Consider the following 15,471-nt stretch of genomic DNA (forward strand, 5'->3'; position numbering starts at 1 on the left):
CAAAAACTCCAGATGGAAGCTTGTGATGAAATATTTGCTGCCACAAAGTGAGGGGATGTTCAAAACAAAAGTGGGTAAAGATAATGAAAGACAAATAAAGACAAAATTCTTGGGAGGGACGAGTGTCTGAGACCCCTGTATGTTCTTACTGATAAATACAGGACTTTAAACTGAGGACAGGGTGTTTGGATTTGAAGTACAAAAATATAAACCAGTGGGAAAGCACTTTAAGGAGAAAAACAGATGTAAGAAGAGGTTTTTTAATAGAAGGAGATTAGTTTAAACTGGAAGACTGGATATAAGACAAGCAGCAGATAACGCAGCTGAATGTGTACCGTGCATACTTGGACTGTATCTGAGTAGCAAAGAGCGAGGAAGGAGTAGACTGTAATTACAGGAAGAGTAGCAAGAGGGTGGTGTGAAGTAGAAATTGCAAAAATGAGCTACTGAGTCATTGTGTCACTAAAGCTACAGGAAGGACATAATCTTTGTAAATGACTGAGGGGAAAGAAGCTCAATTTGAGAAATAGTTGAAGATGGTTAGAACATTTAGGGACAACGTCCAAGAATTAGGGAATTCCCTACAATTCTTTGTTGTATAGGAGAATGTGAACTGGTGTAGACTTAATAGGCAGGAGACTCCCATTTACCTGGCAGATCTCCACTACATACTAAGCATCTTTGATATGCAAACCATTGGTTAGTTGATCTGAGAATTCAGATATCTGCCAAACCCTCAAGATAAATTATTTTTCCACATTAAATATAGTAAGATTTTGTATGGTTTCTTTGGGAACTTTATTGCAAGCTCCCACAGGTATTTCATGACAGGCTATGGAGAGCAAGCATAGTCCTTGCTCCTCTGATAAAAAGTCAATATCTAAATTACCCCCCCCCCCCCCGTTGTAATTAACCTTTCTGAATAAATAGGCACATGAATGTGAATCTCACCTTTCCTCAAAGCTCGCCCTGCTCCTCCCCGCGGCAGGAGAGTGGTTGTCAACCTGTTACTTCGTCGGCAAATGGTGGCCAGCTTTTTTATTCCCCCCCGCCCCCCATTTCAGTAAATGACATCAGCGGAACTCGATGTCTATTCAGGCACTGGAGCTGAGGTATTAATGTGGGTTTCATGATGCCAATTCCACTGCCTGGAGGGGACTGACCGATGTCAGCCCGCGATTCAGAGCCGAGCATAAAAAATGTTGTGTTATCTTTAGCCCAAGTATCTGCTCTCCCAGGCTATTAGATAGGCTGGAGTCCCAGGTATCCTGGGATTTTGAGGTGTCTGGAGCTCCTTTACGCCGAGCTTTGTCACTCTTAGCAGGCATTAAGCACGAAGAGTTTAATATTGCTTTTCCTCAAATACTGACTCGGACACAAATATTTATGTAATAAAAAAAAGCACAGTCTAGTGCAGCCCTCTGTAATTGCTGCCGAGGAGCGGGGCTGGTGGCCCAGGCTGGAGTGACACGTTAGAAGAGCGATGGAAGCGCGGGGCACCGGCACAGGCTGTGCGGCTGCATTTAAAGTACAAAACTGCATTTTGTAGTCGCTTATTTCAGTGTATAAATATACACTGATTTAGTGTATAATAGCGTATAATATACACTTATTTCAGTGTATACATATTAACAGTGTTCGCTTGTAGACGGCTCTGCTTGATCTAATACACTGCTACCGCTGCTCTTTCAGGCACTGTTTAAAGATAAGACTTTCTTACAAATTTTATGGTTTAAGCGCGCATTTGCCTAAAGGTTCCAGTTACCGCTGGACAGCAGAGGGCTGGTCACAGTCCTGGCCAAACCACCGAGGGGAAACCTCCACATCGCATTAGCAAAAACTCCAGAACTTTTGGGAAATAACCTGAAAGGCGTCCCGAAGGCTCAATCCCCAGGGGTGGCCCATCCCCGGGGCCGCCCCGCCGCCCCCGCTCCGCGGCCCTCGGCCCGCTCCAGGCTCCGCGCTGCCGCCCCCCTCCGGCCAGCACGTGGTCGGCGCCGCGCCCCCCACCCCCCGCGGCGGCCCCTCCGCCGGGCGAAACCACCTGGCACAGGAGGGGGGGCGCCCCTTCTCCACCGGGCCCCGCCCCGTTAAAGGGGCGATGGGCTCCCGGAGCGGCGGCAAGCAGAGCGTTCCTTCTCCCGTCCGGCTGCCGCCTTCCCTTCCCGCCGCCCTCCGCCTCCATCTCCGCGCCGCCACCGAGCAGGAGAGCGTGGCCGGGGAAGCCGCCAGGTAAGTGAGCGCGGGGGGAGGAAATGGCCGGCGCGTCGCTGCCCGTTTAAGGGCCTCCCACGTCGCTCCGCCATGTCCGGCGGCCCGGCCCCTCCCGGGGCTCCCTCACCGCCCCCTGCCCGCCCCCGGGGCCTGGAGGAGCCGCCGTGGGGACGCTGCCGCCGCCCCGCAGGTGAGCCCGGCAGGTGGGGCCGCCACGGGGCCGGAGCGGGGCCGCGGGGCCGGGGCGTTATGTAAGGGCGGGGGTCGGAGCGGGCGGGGAAGGCGCCCGGCGGGGCCGGGTCTCGTCTGGGGTCGCCCCTCAGGCTCGGGGCTGGCTCCCCACACAGCTCTGTGTGTGTGCCGGGAAGCGCCGTGCCCGAGGGGCGCTCGCCGGTCCTGCCGGAGCCATTCCTGCTCGGAGAGCTGGGAGCGCGGCTCTGAGGCGGGAAGGGTCGCTTATCGCTTGTTTTCGATGGGAGAGGTGGAGCTGTGAGCCAGGAGAGGAGCCGGTGGTATGTAGCGCTCAGTTGCCTCCCAGCTGTGCAAGATCACCGTCTCTGAGGAGCGCGCCGTGGCGTTTGTGTTATTGAAAGATTGCGGAGAGCAGTAGGTGATCTGCACGATCGCTGTGTTTTCCCTTAAGCGTAGTTTCGTGTATTCCCAAGAAGTCACCCAACCGTCTTCACAGTTCTGAAGTTTGGGTTTTTTTCAAAAGTCTCTTTCAAAGACTTTCACAGCCAAAGACTGTGGGTGTTTAAATATGAGTGAAAATCTGTTTAATCCTTGACCTTTCTTTATCAAAGTCTGGGATTCTCTAATAACTTTATTGCAGGTTTTTTTCTTTTTTTTCTGACTCCGCTTGAGGTTTGTTTGTTTTAGTTCTGGGGTTTTTCTTCTGTAAAAAACTTAACCCTGTTCATTTTCTCTGTTGGATGTTGTAGCCAAGATGCTGAGCTTTTTCCGCCGCACGCTGGGACGCCGGTCCATGCGAAAGCATGCGGAGAAGGAAAGGCTGAGAGAGGCCCAAAGGGCTGCAACCCACATCCCTGCAGCTGGGGACGCCAAATCCATCATCACCTGCCGAGTGGCGCTGCTGGACGGCACAGATGTCAGCGTGGACTTACCGGTATGAGCGATCCAAGTGTGTTTTTGAAATACGCTTGGGTTGTGTTATTCTGATGTGGATTGCTGTTTGCAAGTTAGGTAAAGGCATTGCTGTTTGCTGTTGGTAGTCGGCCCTGTGCCTTGATGTCCACTAAGTTGCTGCTCATAAAAAGGTTCTGAAAGAATAGTTAACTTTGGCATTCACTGAAATTCGAGAGTGTTTGCTGGATGTCATCATGCCTTACACACTGAACCCTTCTAATGTTTTAATGCAATTTTTGTGCCAGGGCATAACTTAGAGAGAGTAGCCTGTTTGGTGAATTGGGTTTTCTTTTTGGTGAGCTATCTGTCTTGACAAAGAAGGTGAATCTCTTGGTGAAACTTGTTGAAGAGGGGGATGAGCAGAAGTACCAGCAAGAATTTCCGTGTGGGTTGGGTTTGGTCTGGTTTTGTGTCAGAGGTGGACACAGTTTTTAGCGCTAACTTGAGAGGGGAGGGGAAGAGGAAAAATCTGCTTCCTTCCCCTCCTCAGGGCAGATTATATAGTAGGGATTGTCTCATGGCATGGTGCTTTATTCCGAGTGAGGTGTTAGCCACTGTTTTACATTTCTAAAGCTTCCTTAATATGCACGTGCCTGTTCTGCTTGCCTAATTGCATACCTGTTTTTGGCCAACAGGATGAGCAGCAGCACCAGAAGTGATGTGCTCTGTTTTTCCATTACCATGTGTTATAGTTGTTTGTGACTTGTTTTAAGCTCACAGAGCTGAGCATTAGGAAGTTAGGAAGGTGTGGATCTGCGAGACCTGACTAGTTGCAGAGGATTTTGGCTGCAATCACAGTTGTGCTGGTGTTGGAACTGCTGACTAGAAAGAAAAGCTGTTTCAAGACTGGCTGCTCCACACAGCTCTTTCTTCCCTTTCTTTTTTAATCGTGGAGTGTTTAGGTAGTGCTAGGAAGTCAGCTTGATTGAGCAGTGCTGTTGACTTAGCAGAAATAACTCTTATGATATCCTGAACCCTAAATAATCTAGAGTTAGAGAAACCCTTTGACATCTTTATTTGCCAAGTGACTGTACAGATAGGCGTTTATAGAGGGTGGTAAAGTCAATTTGTAAATCTCTGAAGCAATGTAATGAATATATCCAGTGCTGCTTAGTGCCTAGGATGTTTGATTTGAAGCCAGGAATGCCCACAAACACTTAATAGCAAGAGTTAACACTTAAAAAGTACTCAAGTTTAAATTGGTGTCTCTACATAAGCAGAGCAGTAATCTTTGGAGCTGGAGTCGGCTCTGTAGGCAAATTCCTGGTGGCTCCAGCAACATTTCTAAGGCTTTGAGGAGCATAAATTGAACCTGAAGAGGTGTCATGACCTGCCACCTGACCTATAAATCTCAGACCAGGGTGCAGTAGTAACTATTTACTTCTCCAAGAAACTCTTTTCACTCCAGATTTTTTTCTTTGAAAGCCAGCATAGATCCTTGACTGTGAACATCTGAGTTATGAGTAACAGTAACCAAATTGGCATAGCCAGATGTGGTAATTAGAGTGTATCGTCAGTGGCTGACATGTACCAGTTTCTTCAGTGATTAAAGTACAATAAATTAAAAGTAAATTAAATGTTTCATTGCAAACTTCCTAGAGTGTTTATTCTTGTTTCTCCACTTTCATCATTCATATTTTGAGGTTGACTCCTAAAAAGGAAAGAAAAAAGGGTAGGAGAGACAGGGGATGAAGTGGGGGAGGATACAAAATCCTGGCAACACAACATCACCTTGTAAAATATAAAGCTTAAATTAAAAATACATGTGTATATTTATTTTCTTTTACAAAAACTTTCTTTGAGAATCTTTGTCCTCTTTGAGTTAAGATATTTTCCAAGATTGGTACTGTTACTTTTTTGGCAGTAAATTTGCTTTAAAATGAACTCTTTCTCTCCAAGAGGTGCCCCCTGCTCTGCCAGTTCGTTTGTGCACAGTCGCATTGTCTACCTAAGCACTGTGAAAATGTTCAATTAAAAAAATAAATAACAAAGCTTTTCTTAAGAATGAATCATTTAGCAAACAGGTTAGTTCACAGCCAGAGAAAGGGTTGTCTAGGCAGGAATGAATGCCATACCTTTTTAAATCCACGGCTACACAAATACTTTACAGTGGCATAAGCTGTTGCTGCCACAGGAAGAAAAGATGTTGCTTTCGTTATTGCGTTTGTCCTTGTTTTCTCATACCCCTTGGCAGAAGAAACAGTATTTTAGCAGCCAGGCAATAAGCTAAGTCAAGAAAATGCTGTGGCTGAAAATAATCAGTATAATTTCGTTATGTAGTTTCCAGCTGGAGCAATTCTCCAATCTGGTTCTCCATGTGCCTCCCCAAATGTGGTGAAGAAGCATTTAGAGGTGATACCAGGCTCAAGTTTGCTCAAAAAACTGTTGAGCTCTATCCTTACAGTAAATTTTTTACTGAGAAGAGTATTCTGCATTTACAGTCATTGATATAATTGAACCTGAGATTGCTGATTTTCTCCTTAATTAAAAAAAAGAAAAAAAAAAAAGAAAGGCAAAAACAACAGCAAGAAGCAACCACCAGGGACGTTGCTATGTAAGCCAAACACTTTGAGAATTATGAAGTAGCAAAGACTGATATTTTATGAATATTTACAATGAGATGGAAGGGACAGGTTGTAAATGATGCATTTGAGATTTAACTTATTAGACACAGAGCCAGGATTTGAGCAGTAACTCTGCTTTTTGTCCACTGATCTTATCTTTGGTGTCTGTCAAGCCACTTAATCTTTCTGCTTTTCTATGTCTTCTGTTGTTTTTAATTAGAAAATGCCTGACTTGAACTTTTCACCAAAGCTGCAGTCATACACAGTACATAGACTGGATTCTTTGCAGGAATCTACTGCTTGTGTAGCTATGTAAATGACTGAAGAATGTCAGTGTCATGTGTACTATTCACTGACATCTTGGTATGTTCAAAATGGGAGGCATGAACTTAATGCAAGTTATCACTGTTTTTTTGGGGCAGATTGAATTATGTCAGATTTTTTCCCACAGCTTCATATCAGATTTAAAGTTGTTTTTTGACCTGGTAGTTTCCCTCTTACCACTCTTTTGAAGCTTTACATTCAGCCGTTTTTACAGATTTATGTGCCTAGTGAAACACTAAGAAGCTTGTTACTTTGTTAATCTTAAAAAAGTCTTTATAAAGTAGATGTTGTCTGTAAATGCTGCTGTGGATGTTGTTCATTATACATTCTGCTTTTCTGTTAACTTGAGTTAAGCTTGGACAAACGTCAGGTTGTGCTTTTTCTTCCCATTGTTTAAGATCTGTGGGTGGAATGTTTACGGAGTGGTATGAGTGGTGAGAGGACAAGAAGTCTGTTTTGCTGACATCCCTTATCTCACTTTTCATCCTGTTCCCATGCAAAACTAAACTACATCGTCCCCCACTGCACCTCTGGAATTCCCAAGGCTCAAAAGCCATGAACAGCCCTGGTTTATTACCTGAAGATTCCATCAGCTCAGTCATACCACTCTGATCTGTCAAGGGAACCCCTCAACAGCTGGAATACCAGCTCTCTTGGTGCTCATGGTTTGTGAGGAAAGACAAGTTGGTGAGGGGGTACTTGGAAGTACAAAAAACTTTCATCTGGCGTCACCAACAACTTATGAAATAATTACGAACAAAAGTGTTTGTCAAGAGTTTAAAATAAACTGCTGTTTTAAGTAATAGAGAGCTCCAGAGGATTTTAAAATCAAAATATTTTACAATTGAGTATTTGTTTACTTAATTCTATGCTATCCATAGTAGTAATTGGGAGAGGGAAAAGATAACGTAGCTAGGGGGAGAAATGTTAATATAAATAATGTAAATACAGGCACTTGAAATATAAAATTTTTGGTTTGCTTTTTATGGGGGTGCAAGGTCAGCCTTACAAGAGAGACAGATAGTAAGTGCAGGGTCTTATGGAAGCAGAACTGTACTTGTGGAAGCCAGCTGTGTTTCAGTAAAAAAACCTGACCCTGCCTAACCCACAATTTACATAATCTTCTCATGGATAATGGAGCGTTAATTGTATTCCAGTTTCTGTATGTGCAAAGTTTTAGGTAAATGCTTCCTGGTGCTATAAGATGAAAGAGAGAAATGATGAGAATGGATGCTCTCTCTGAGTAGTTTTTTATCTTGGAATATTCCTTATTACACATGCATGAAATTTGATATGGAGGTTGCAAAATGAGATGGTTTTGTCCTTATTATAATGAAGTATCATTAGAACAAGGTCTTGTATAAACCAGTCCAGTGGTTGTGTGTAAGAGTGGAATTGAACTAAGCTGTTTAGACTTTTGGAGTATAAAACAAGATGAAAAAAGGACTGTATCTGTGGTGACTATTTTAAATAAAAATAAGGAAATCTATCTGGAATGTAAAAATCATTACCGAGTGCCAGTAGCTTTTTGTTTGGAGAGAGATGATTTGTGTTGATCTGACTGCAAGATCAGAGATGCATTGTGGTGGTTGATTTTACTCAATAATCCACTCTGGTTTATTAAAAACTTTTGGAATATTTTTGGCCACTTGCTGAATATTTGTGGATGTAAATATGAAATGCAAAATGCTCTTCCTGGCATGGATGCTGATTAACAAGAAAATCTCATACTGTTAAAAACGCTAGAAAATCAGTCATCAAATAAAATGAGTACTCTGTGTTCAAGGCTGACCTCTAAAGATTCAAAATAAAGCTCAGCTGACAGAAGTAGTAACTACATAAACATTTGAACATGCCCCTTTTTGTGTGTGCTGAGGCTATAAAGTTTTGGATTAAAACTTTATTTATTTCCCATGTGATCTTCTGTCTGAAAGTATTGACATGCTTTTGAGTGTTTGCTTAAACTTCTGAAAGAGCTTTAGGGGACTGAAAGTGGACAAAATGATTGGCGAGCCGCAGCAGAGGCGCTGCTGTCTGGGGGCTGGTGGCAGTGCAGGGTGAGCCGGTGCTTCCCGGGGCGCCTGAAGACTGAAATCCTCGCTGAGATCGAGCCTGAGCCAGGGGATGCTGAGTGCCTGTGCCCTGTGAGCAGCACAGGCTGCCCGCACAGAATCCTGCTCACAGCCCAGCCGCTTCCGCTTCGGGGCCGGGGCAGGCGGGCATTTCAGGCTCGGGGCAATGCTCCGTGCCCTGGCACCGGCGGAAAGGAGGGAGGAAGGGAGCAGCTGGCAGCAATCTGTGCTGCTTGAAGAGAAAATTGTTTGGCCTGCAGTGTGCTGCCAGAGTGTTTCTGGGGCTTGTGCTGCAGGCTGGTTTAGTTGCCTGAAAGTTTCACATTCTTAACTCACAGCGAATTTTATCTGGAGTCCTGCTTTCCTGCTGAGCTGCCTCTGCAAAGAGCTCAAAGGCTTGGGACTCTCTGGTGCTCTTAATCAGAGTGCTCGTGAGAAAGCTGCAGGTGGAACACCAAATAAAATTGAAATGTTTGACAATATAATAGGGGGAGGCATTTAATCTGTAAACCTTAATACTGATCAAGCAATGTGGATATATTCTGTATTAGAAAGAATTAAAAAATGGATTAAATCAAATTGGTACTTAGAAGATAAAAATTGTCAGGAAGTTGAAACAGAGGCTTCCACAAAACAAACTGTCAGACATCAATGTTTTGAGTCTTTGTCTTATGTAATAGGGTCAATAAGCCTGAGCACAGTAAATTAAAATCCTCCTACATAGCACTCTAATGATTGTACAGTTAGGATTGGGTATTGAAAAAAATTCTTTATGAAGATTTTTGGGAAATACCCTCTTTCTCCAGAGAATAAAAGAACAAAATATTTAATCCCAAATGTTTACCTTCCTGTACTTGTGAGACACTGAGTAAATACAAGAATTGATAAGCTGTGTCTGGAGGTAGAAATTCTCTCCAGCCTTCCAGCCTGCAGGGTTTTATATTCACAAGTGTGTATAGCAGTGTTGTCAAAAACTGAGGATAAACCAGAGAAAGAAGCACTAGAAGAATTAGTGTTTTGCTGCCAGTGGCATCTTCAGATGAAGAAGAAAATTGACTGGAGAGTTTGGAAAAGTTATTTGTAGGAGTGGTGCTTGGTGTTTGAGGAGAGGAGCAGCTCCATTTGTAGGTCAGAACTTAAAGCCATAAGAAGATCAGGGTGATACAAATAATGTGTACTTCTAACGCTGCCTTTGTAACAATAAGGGGTTTTAACCCTCCAATTCTGCAGCAAACTTTAATGGTGTTTACTATAGACACCTTTTGTGTGATATTGGTATGAAATCTTCTTCCTTTAAAGCTCAGTGTTGAAAAAACTGTTGAAGCTTTCTCACTGTTGAAGCTTAGGTATTTGAAACCTGTGGTTTCAGAGAAGAGGATTTACTTCATTTAAAAAATGGGCAGGCTTATCTGCTGCTTCTGTGCTGCTGTGCTCTGCAAACATGCATAGGTGACATCCTAGCAACTGGCTAGCTGTAAATCCTGAATAGAGACCCATACCTTCTCTGTGTGTGTAAATGGTGTATTTCTAAGGAAGCTCGTATGCATATGAATGGTAACCCTCCTGATAAGTTGACAAAAACCAGGAAGGAAAGTTTTTGCCACTTGGTAGCTATTGAAGACAATAGCTACTGTTAGTTATTGTTAATAAAAATGTTAACGTGATCATTTGAAGAAATCTAAACAAAAAGTACAGCTGTAAAGATGCAAGGGATAGTTAGTCCCATGAAGGTAGTGTTATTCATCTATTTTTTCCAAAGTTCTTCTTGTATAGGGCCCTCCATTTCTTCACAAAGAAAGAAATAAACAGGAGAGATTATTTTCTGATAAGTATTTAAATTAGTAGTTTTATTAGGTGAGTATTTTGATCTTGGTTTTTTTTCCCCAAGTTTTGGAAAAAAAATAACTACTTTGCTGCGATTAAAAACTTGAAGTGAGTCATTCAGCTGGTGCTCACCAGCACAAGCTCCTCTCCAGTGACTGTGAGCTTGTGCTGCTCCTCCAGCGCTGCTGTGTCCTGGCTGCTCTGTCCTGAAAGAGGCTTTGACCTTTGATCAGGCAGGTTTGGAGCACCTGGCTGGCTTCTCCTCATGGATGCGTGTCCATGAAATAGCCGATACTCTGAGACCGTGAGAAGAGGGTATAAATGCTGCCTTTCAGGTTTTAGGCAGTGGCTGAGATGCCTGAGCCGAGGAGAATGTGCCGGGATCGCCTTAGCCGGCAGTGAAGGGACAAACCAGCGCGCCGAGGTGAACACCCAGCCTTGTTGCTGAGCTACCGGGCTGAGCCCAGCCTGTGGAACACCTACTCAGCCAGCAATTGCAGTTATTAAGAGCAGCAGGAGATGTCATTAGTTGGGAGCATCCCTTTCATTGGGGAAAGGGGGGGAGGGGGCGGGGGCCGTGTGATTCATTCCCAAGTGATCAGAAGATGCTTTTATCCAGTGTGGCAAAACCAGGAGAGGTCCTGCCCTATGTATATGGTGTATTTTGTTTACATTTTCCTGTTGTTCATTCTCCGGCTGTGAGATGTTTGCTGTTGCTTCCTAGAGAGAATAGCAAACTCTGTAAGTCAAATAGTCAGGTTTTACTGAATTGCAAACCCATGAGAAGTTTAATTTGTGCCCTGAAGGGAGGACCAGCTACTGGCCGGACTGCTTGTGAGTGGAGTTGTTAATAGTTCATCAGTAACCATTAAACAGTTTAAAAATATTTGTCCTTTGAGTGTAACCTGAGCTCTGCTGTAAGGGAAAGAAAGGAGAGGGGGGGAAAAAGCATAGGACAGCAACAGGATAAAAATGTCACTTTCACAGAATCACAGAATATTCTGAATTGGAAGGAACCCATAAGGATCATCAAGTCTGACTCTTAATGGGCCATACGGGGTTTGAACCCTCAACCTTGATGTTATTAGCACCAATGTTACCATAAGAAAGTTAGGACAATTTTTTACAAGAAAATGTAATAAAAGTGTATCTTGGCTCTTTGAAAACTCTTGAGATCTCAGTTTTATTGAGTACAAAAAAATTAATTTTGATTAATGAAAGTTGACTGGTTACAAAGCATTAATATTTTTGGTTGCTATTTGTTTAAGGAGGAAGGACTTAAGTAAAGTAAAGCATGTGTGACACTTCTGCTGACTTGCACCAAATACAGCTGCTGATGATTTAAGTCATATGCAAAGTAGTGCACAATTAATTCCATGTTGACAGCCCTGGTGATTTAAGTCAGAGAACAACCAGAAGTCCTGCAGGTCTTTCCACAGCTGCTCCACTGCTTCTTCAGGGGCTTTATCCCACATTAGTTTTTCAGGGTCCAGTTAATCTTTGAGTCCTCTGCTGAGATTTCTGAAATGTGGAACACATTCTGAAACTAATCTGACACTGCAGAAATTTAAGTTTTGCTCGTGGGTAGTCTGAAGTAGTATGTGTAGTATTCCAGGCTGGAGTCAAAGTGCTTCTGTCACCAGCAGGGAATTTGCTGAGATAACTGGTTAATTCCACTTTTTAAAGATGATCTACAGAGGAATTGAGAAGGATCTCAAATGTTCTGCTCAATAAAGGGAGATTTTGCGCTAGTTTTAGACAAGCTACTGAAAGCTTCATGCAACATAGTGTTTTTCTAGTTTTGCTGTTGCAGGTGCTGAATTGATTTCACTTGTATTATTATATTAATGTTTAAGTAGAAGATATCTTGTGTTGAGAAAAATATCAACAATTTGATGCCTTGGTCTTTCCAAACTGGGGCTACAGACTCTATTAAGAAAGAAAGGTATGGGTTTGTATGTGTAGATGGTTTGCCTTAAGGTTTCTGCTTGAGCTGGTGTTTAATAAATCTGTTATTGCCTGAGAAATTATTTTTTCCTGAGACCAACAGAGGACACTTTGTCTGAATGAATTTGATAGGTTGACATTTAGTATTTGTATTATACAATGTTTTGTAGATGCCATGGTTTGTGAAGTTGCCTGCTGGCCCAAATGCCTTCCATTCCTGCTATTCTCCCCAGTACCTGGAAAGAAATAACTGTGTGAGAATTTGCTTAGACAGGCTCTGTTTGCAAAATTTTTTTTAGGATTTTGCTTTCATCTTTGATATGTTGTGTTGGATTTAACTGATACATGAAGTAAACCAATGATGATGATTGCAAAGTTGAATATAAAATATTTGACGATCAGGGTAGAAGAAGGTGACAAGAATTACAGCATGCAACTTTACTTACTTAGGTATTACTGATTAAACCAGATTATTTCTGAGAACAAGAATTTGTCTGGCCCAGAATTTTGAGAGCTGTACTAAATTTGCTACTAGCTTACTAAATATGTGCTTAGAAAGTTATCTCATTTCTCATGTTGTGAATGTATAAATATTGAGGTAAAATGTTGCAAGATGGTGGTTTTACAGAAATAGAGAAACCCTTCAGCTGCTGGCAGAGTAAGCATAATGTCTGCATTTCTTTGCATTTAATTTTTTTTACACTATGACCTTTACTCTGATCTAATAATTTATTAACGTATTTTATTACATATAAGCATCTTATATATAAAAACTCTTTAACTATTATTTCCATTTTTTGTTATAAAGGAGCTCACAGCATGAAGAATATACGTTGTGTAGAAACTGCTCAGTGCTATTTATGTGCCTTCTCTTTAAAAACAACTGTTTAATTTTTTAGATCATCACTGTAAAAATGATGTTTCCTTGGGGCTAGAGCTGTTTTTTTCATAAATTATGTATGAGCATATGAGCTGGCTTTTTGCACCTGGAAGTTAGTTTTATGAACTTAGTTTTGTAAATGCGATATCTCAGTGCTGTTTATTCAAGTTGCTTGCCCCAGACTGTTTCCTAGTAGTTGTTAAAAGCACTTGCTAATGGAATGCTATCTCCTAATTCAATGGGTTTTGCTACCTGCTTCTAAACGGGTGAAACACCTAGATACCAAACAGTAGTAAATTCATAAGCAATTTGCTGTACTTGGCTCCTAAAGTTTTCCAGTACATTGGTTATTGCAATTGTACTGGCTGTGTTTCCAGTTCTATTGAATGTCAGTGAGTAAGGAAAGCCTATAAGAAAAATGATAAAATGACATTTTAACACTTTTGGCAAGTCAGTGTTGATATTTTCCAAGAAAGGAGATTATGCAAGTTCTTTATGGATATTCTGTGTTTCTTGTGGGGTGTACATTTGCCTTTCAGAGAAGAAGCCACCAGAAAGTACAAGGGGGTGAAAAAAGGTGTCCACATTATATTTTCAGAAACTAAATTTTTGTAATTAGAATATAATGTGTGCAGAGAATAAGGTAGATGCTACAATAAATCTACCTGCTGTGTACTAAGTCCTGTTATCTTTTCAGAAAAAAGCCAAAGGCCAGCTCCTGTTTGAGCAAATCATGTATCATCTGGACCTTATCGAAAGCGACTACTTTGGATTGAGGTTCATGGATTCAGCACAAGTGGCAGTAAGTAGTTATGCTCTTTTTTAAGCAACAATGTAAAAGTTGAATCCTAGTACTGACAAAAATGCTATAAGAAAGCTGCCTTTTGTGAATTAAGTTTTGTGCAGAAGCTCTGTAGTGTGTGATTTTCCGTGTCCCCAAGTTTAATTCTGCCTCCAGCGCTCTAATGTATGACCATGCTGTTGTGTCTCTTCCTTTCTTGTTTCCACATGTTCCTGTCACACTCCTGTTGTCACTAGGCAGGCTGGTCCAGTCGGACCCCAGAGCCTGGTGTGTGGTGTAGAAACTCTTGGTGCTGATGATACAGAGAGGATGGAGCAAAATTAGAGTGTGTTTAGCCCTTTTGTTGTGTGCTATACAGAGAGGAGAAGGTTTTCCTTTGCAAATGTTGTCAGCTTTCTTGTCAGCAAAAGTCACCTTCTTAATGTCTGCTTGCAGGAGGGGTATACCTTTGATTTGTTCAAATCATTTGTGACTCAGACCTGCAACTGTAAGTTTTTAGGAGGCTACAGGTGTGTTTGGATCTATGAGTTTGACTTGAGGGCTCTTCCAAGCCCAAGTTTGTTCCTGTTTTATTGTGTGTTTCTAAAAATGTAAGGTTTTGAAGTCAGTAGCAGAGCATTGTCAGTAGTAACCACAGTTCTTTCACTTGTGGGCTATGCAGTTTTATATAGATGCTTCTTATAGTCAAGTATTTATTCCTACCTAGGGTAGCTGCAAGTTAAGTGAGCCTTTAGGCAAGGAGTGTTTTTTCCTTTGTCCTGCATCCCTGCAACTTAAACTTGTATTCACTTAGCCCAACATCCCCAGGTAGAATGAGATTGGTGTTTCCTGCTGCCTATGTCAATCTTATTTGTTAGATGTATAACCTAATTGTTTTTGAGTTTTAAGGCCACTTCAGAATTATTTCATGCTTAGAATGGCAGAGGGGAAGCACAGACAGTTGAGCTAAATATCAGAATTGTTTAAGGTCAGCATACAGAACTGGAGGCAGTGATTTATATTCCTTTATTTCTGTGAAGATCTGTGTCCATAACAGTTTGAAGATGATCTCTTAGTTGTTGCAACTTTGTATAAAGGCAAAAAAAAAAAAAATCCACAAACTTGAACCTTTGAAAGAAGCTAACAGCTTTGGATGCAGTGCTCCACCCCAAAGCACTTATAACCTGATGGCTTCTTTCCAAAATTATTGTGATCAAATTTTATGCTTAGCATGTAATTGTAGAGATTGTGCTCCTCAGAGAAAATTGTTGGTGTTCTGCATCTGAAGCAAACTTCATGGCCACTGGGATTAGCTGCTGGTGGTCTGTAGTTCCCAGTAGGGAAAGTGGTCTTAAACCCCTTGCAGAACAGAAACATTTAACACTAAAGATACACTAACAGATGGATGGCATTCAGAGCCATGCACAGAACAGAAATGAGGAAACAGCCTATTGCATACCATTTTATATTTCTCAAATCATGTTAGCTGTGCTCAGCATGTGCAGTCCAAGATGCTGAGTATTGATAGTGAAGTACTCTATTGCATTTATCTTTTTGTTTCAGAAAAGCAGTGGTCTGTATGGTTAAGGTATCCTAACTCAGTTTCTGCCTCGTGGCTTCTGATGTATTTCCCTGTCTCCAGGACCTCATGAGATCATAGTGGGTTAATTTTAACTGGTAGAATTATCTGTATGATAATTTTTTTCTCTTCCTGATCTG

General features: G+C 42.1%; 1 protein-coding gene across 5 annotated transcripts in view; it reads left to right on the top strand.

Moving 5' to 3' along the window:
* Window positions 1–2,042: 2,042 nt before the first annotated feature.
* Window positions 2,043–15,471, top strand: part of EPB41L5 (erythrocyte membrane protein band 4.1 like 5) — a 52,279-nt gene continuing 38,850 nt past the window's right edge. For 2 of the 5 annotated variants that reach the window (XM_071435234.1, XM_071435235.1), the window contains exons 1-3: window positions 2,279–2,404; window positions 3,156–3,340; window positions 13,669–13,773. In XM_071435234.1, the coding sequence (XP_071291335.1) occupies window positions 2,305–2,404; window positions 3,156–3,340; window positions 13,669–13,773 (390 nt within the window). In that variant the 5' untranslated portion in view covers window positions 2,279–2,304. Of the gene's footprint in view, window positions 2,233–2,278; window positions 2,418–2,516; window positions 2,727–3,155; window positions 3,341–13,668; window positions 13,774–15,471 lie in introns of those variants that run through there. The other 3 variants (XM_071435236.1, XM_071435238.1, XM_071435237.1) reach the window with 3 other exon arrangements.

This window comes from Agelaius tricolor, unplaced genomic scaffold, assembly GCF_023055355.1.
Source record: "Agelaius tricolor isolate 1412-34295 unplaced genomic scaffold, bAgeTri1.0.p SCAF_10, whole genome shotgun sequence".
Taxonomy (NCBI): Eukaryota; Metazoa; Chordata; class Aves; order Passeriformes; family Icteridae; genus Agelaius; species Agelaius tricolor.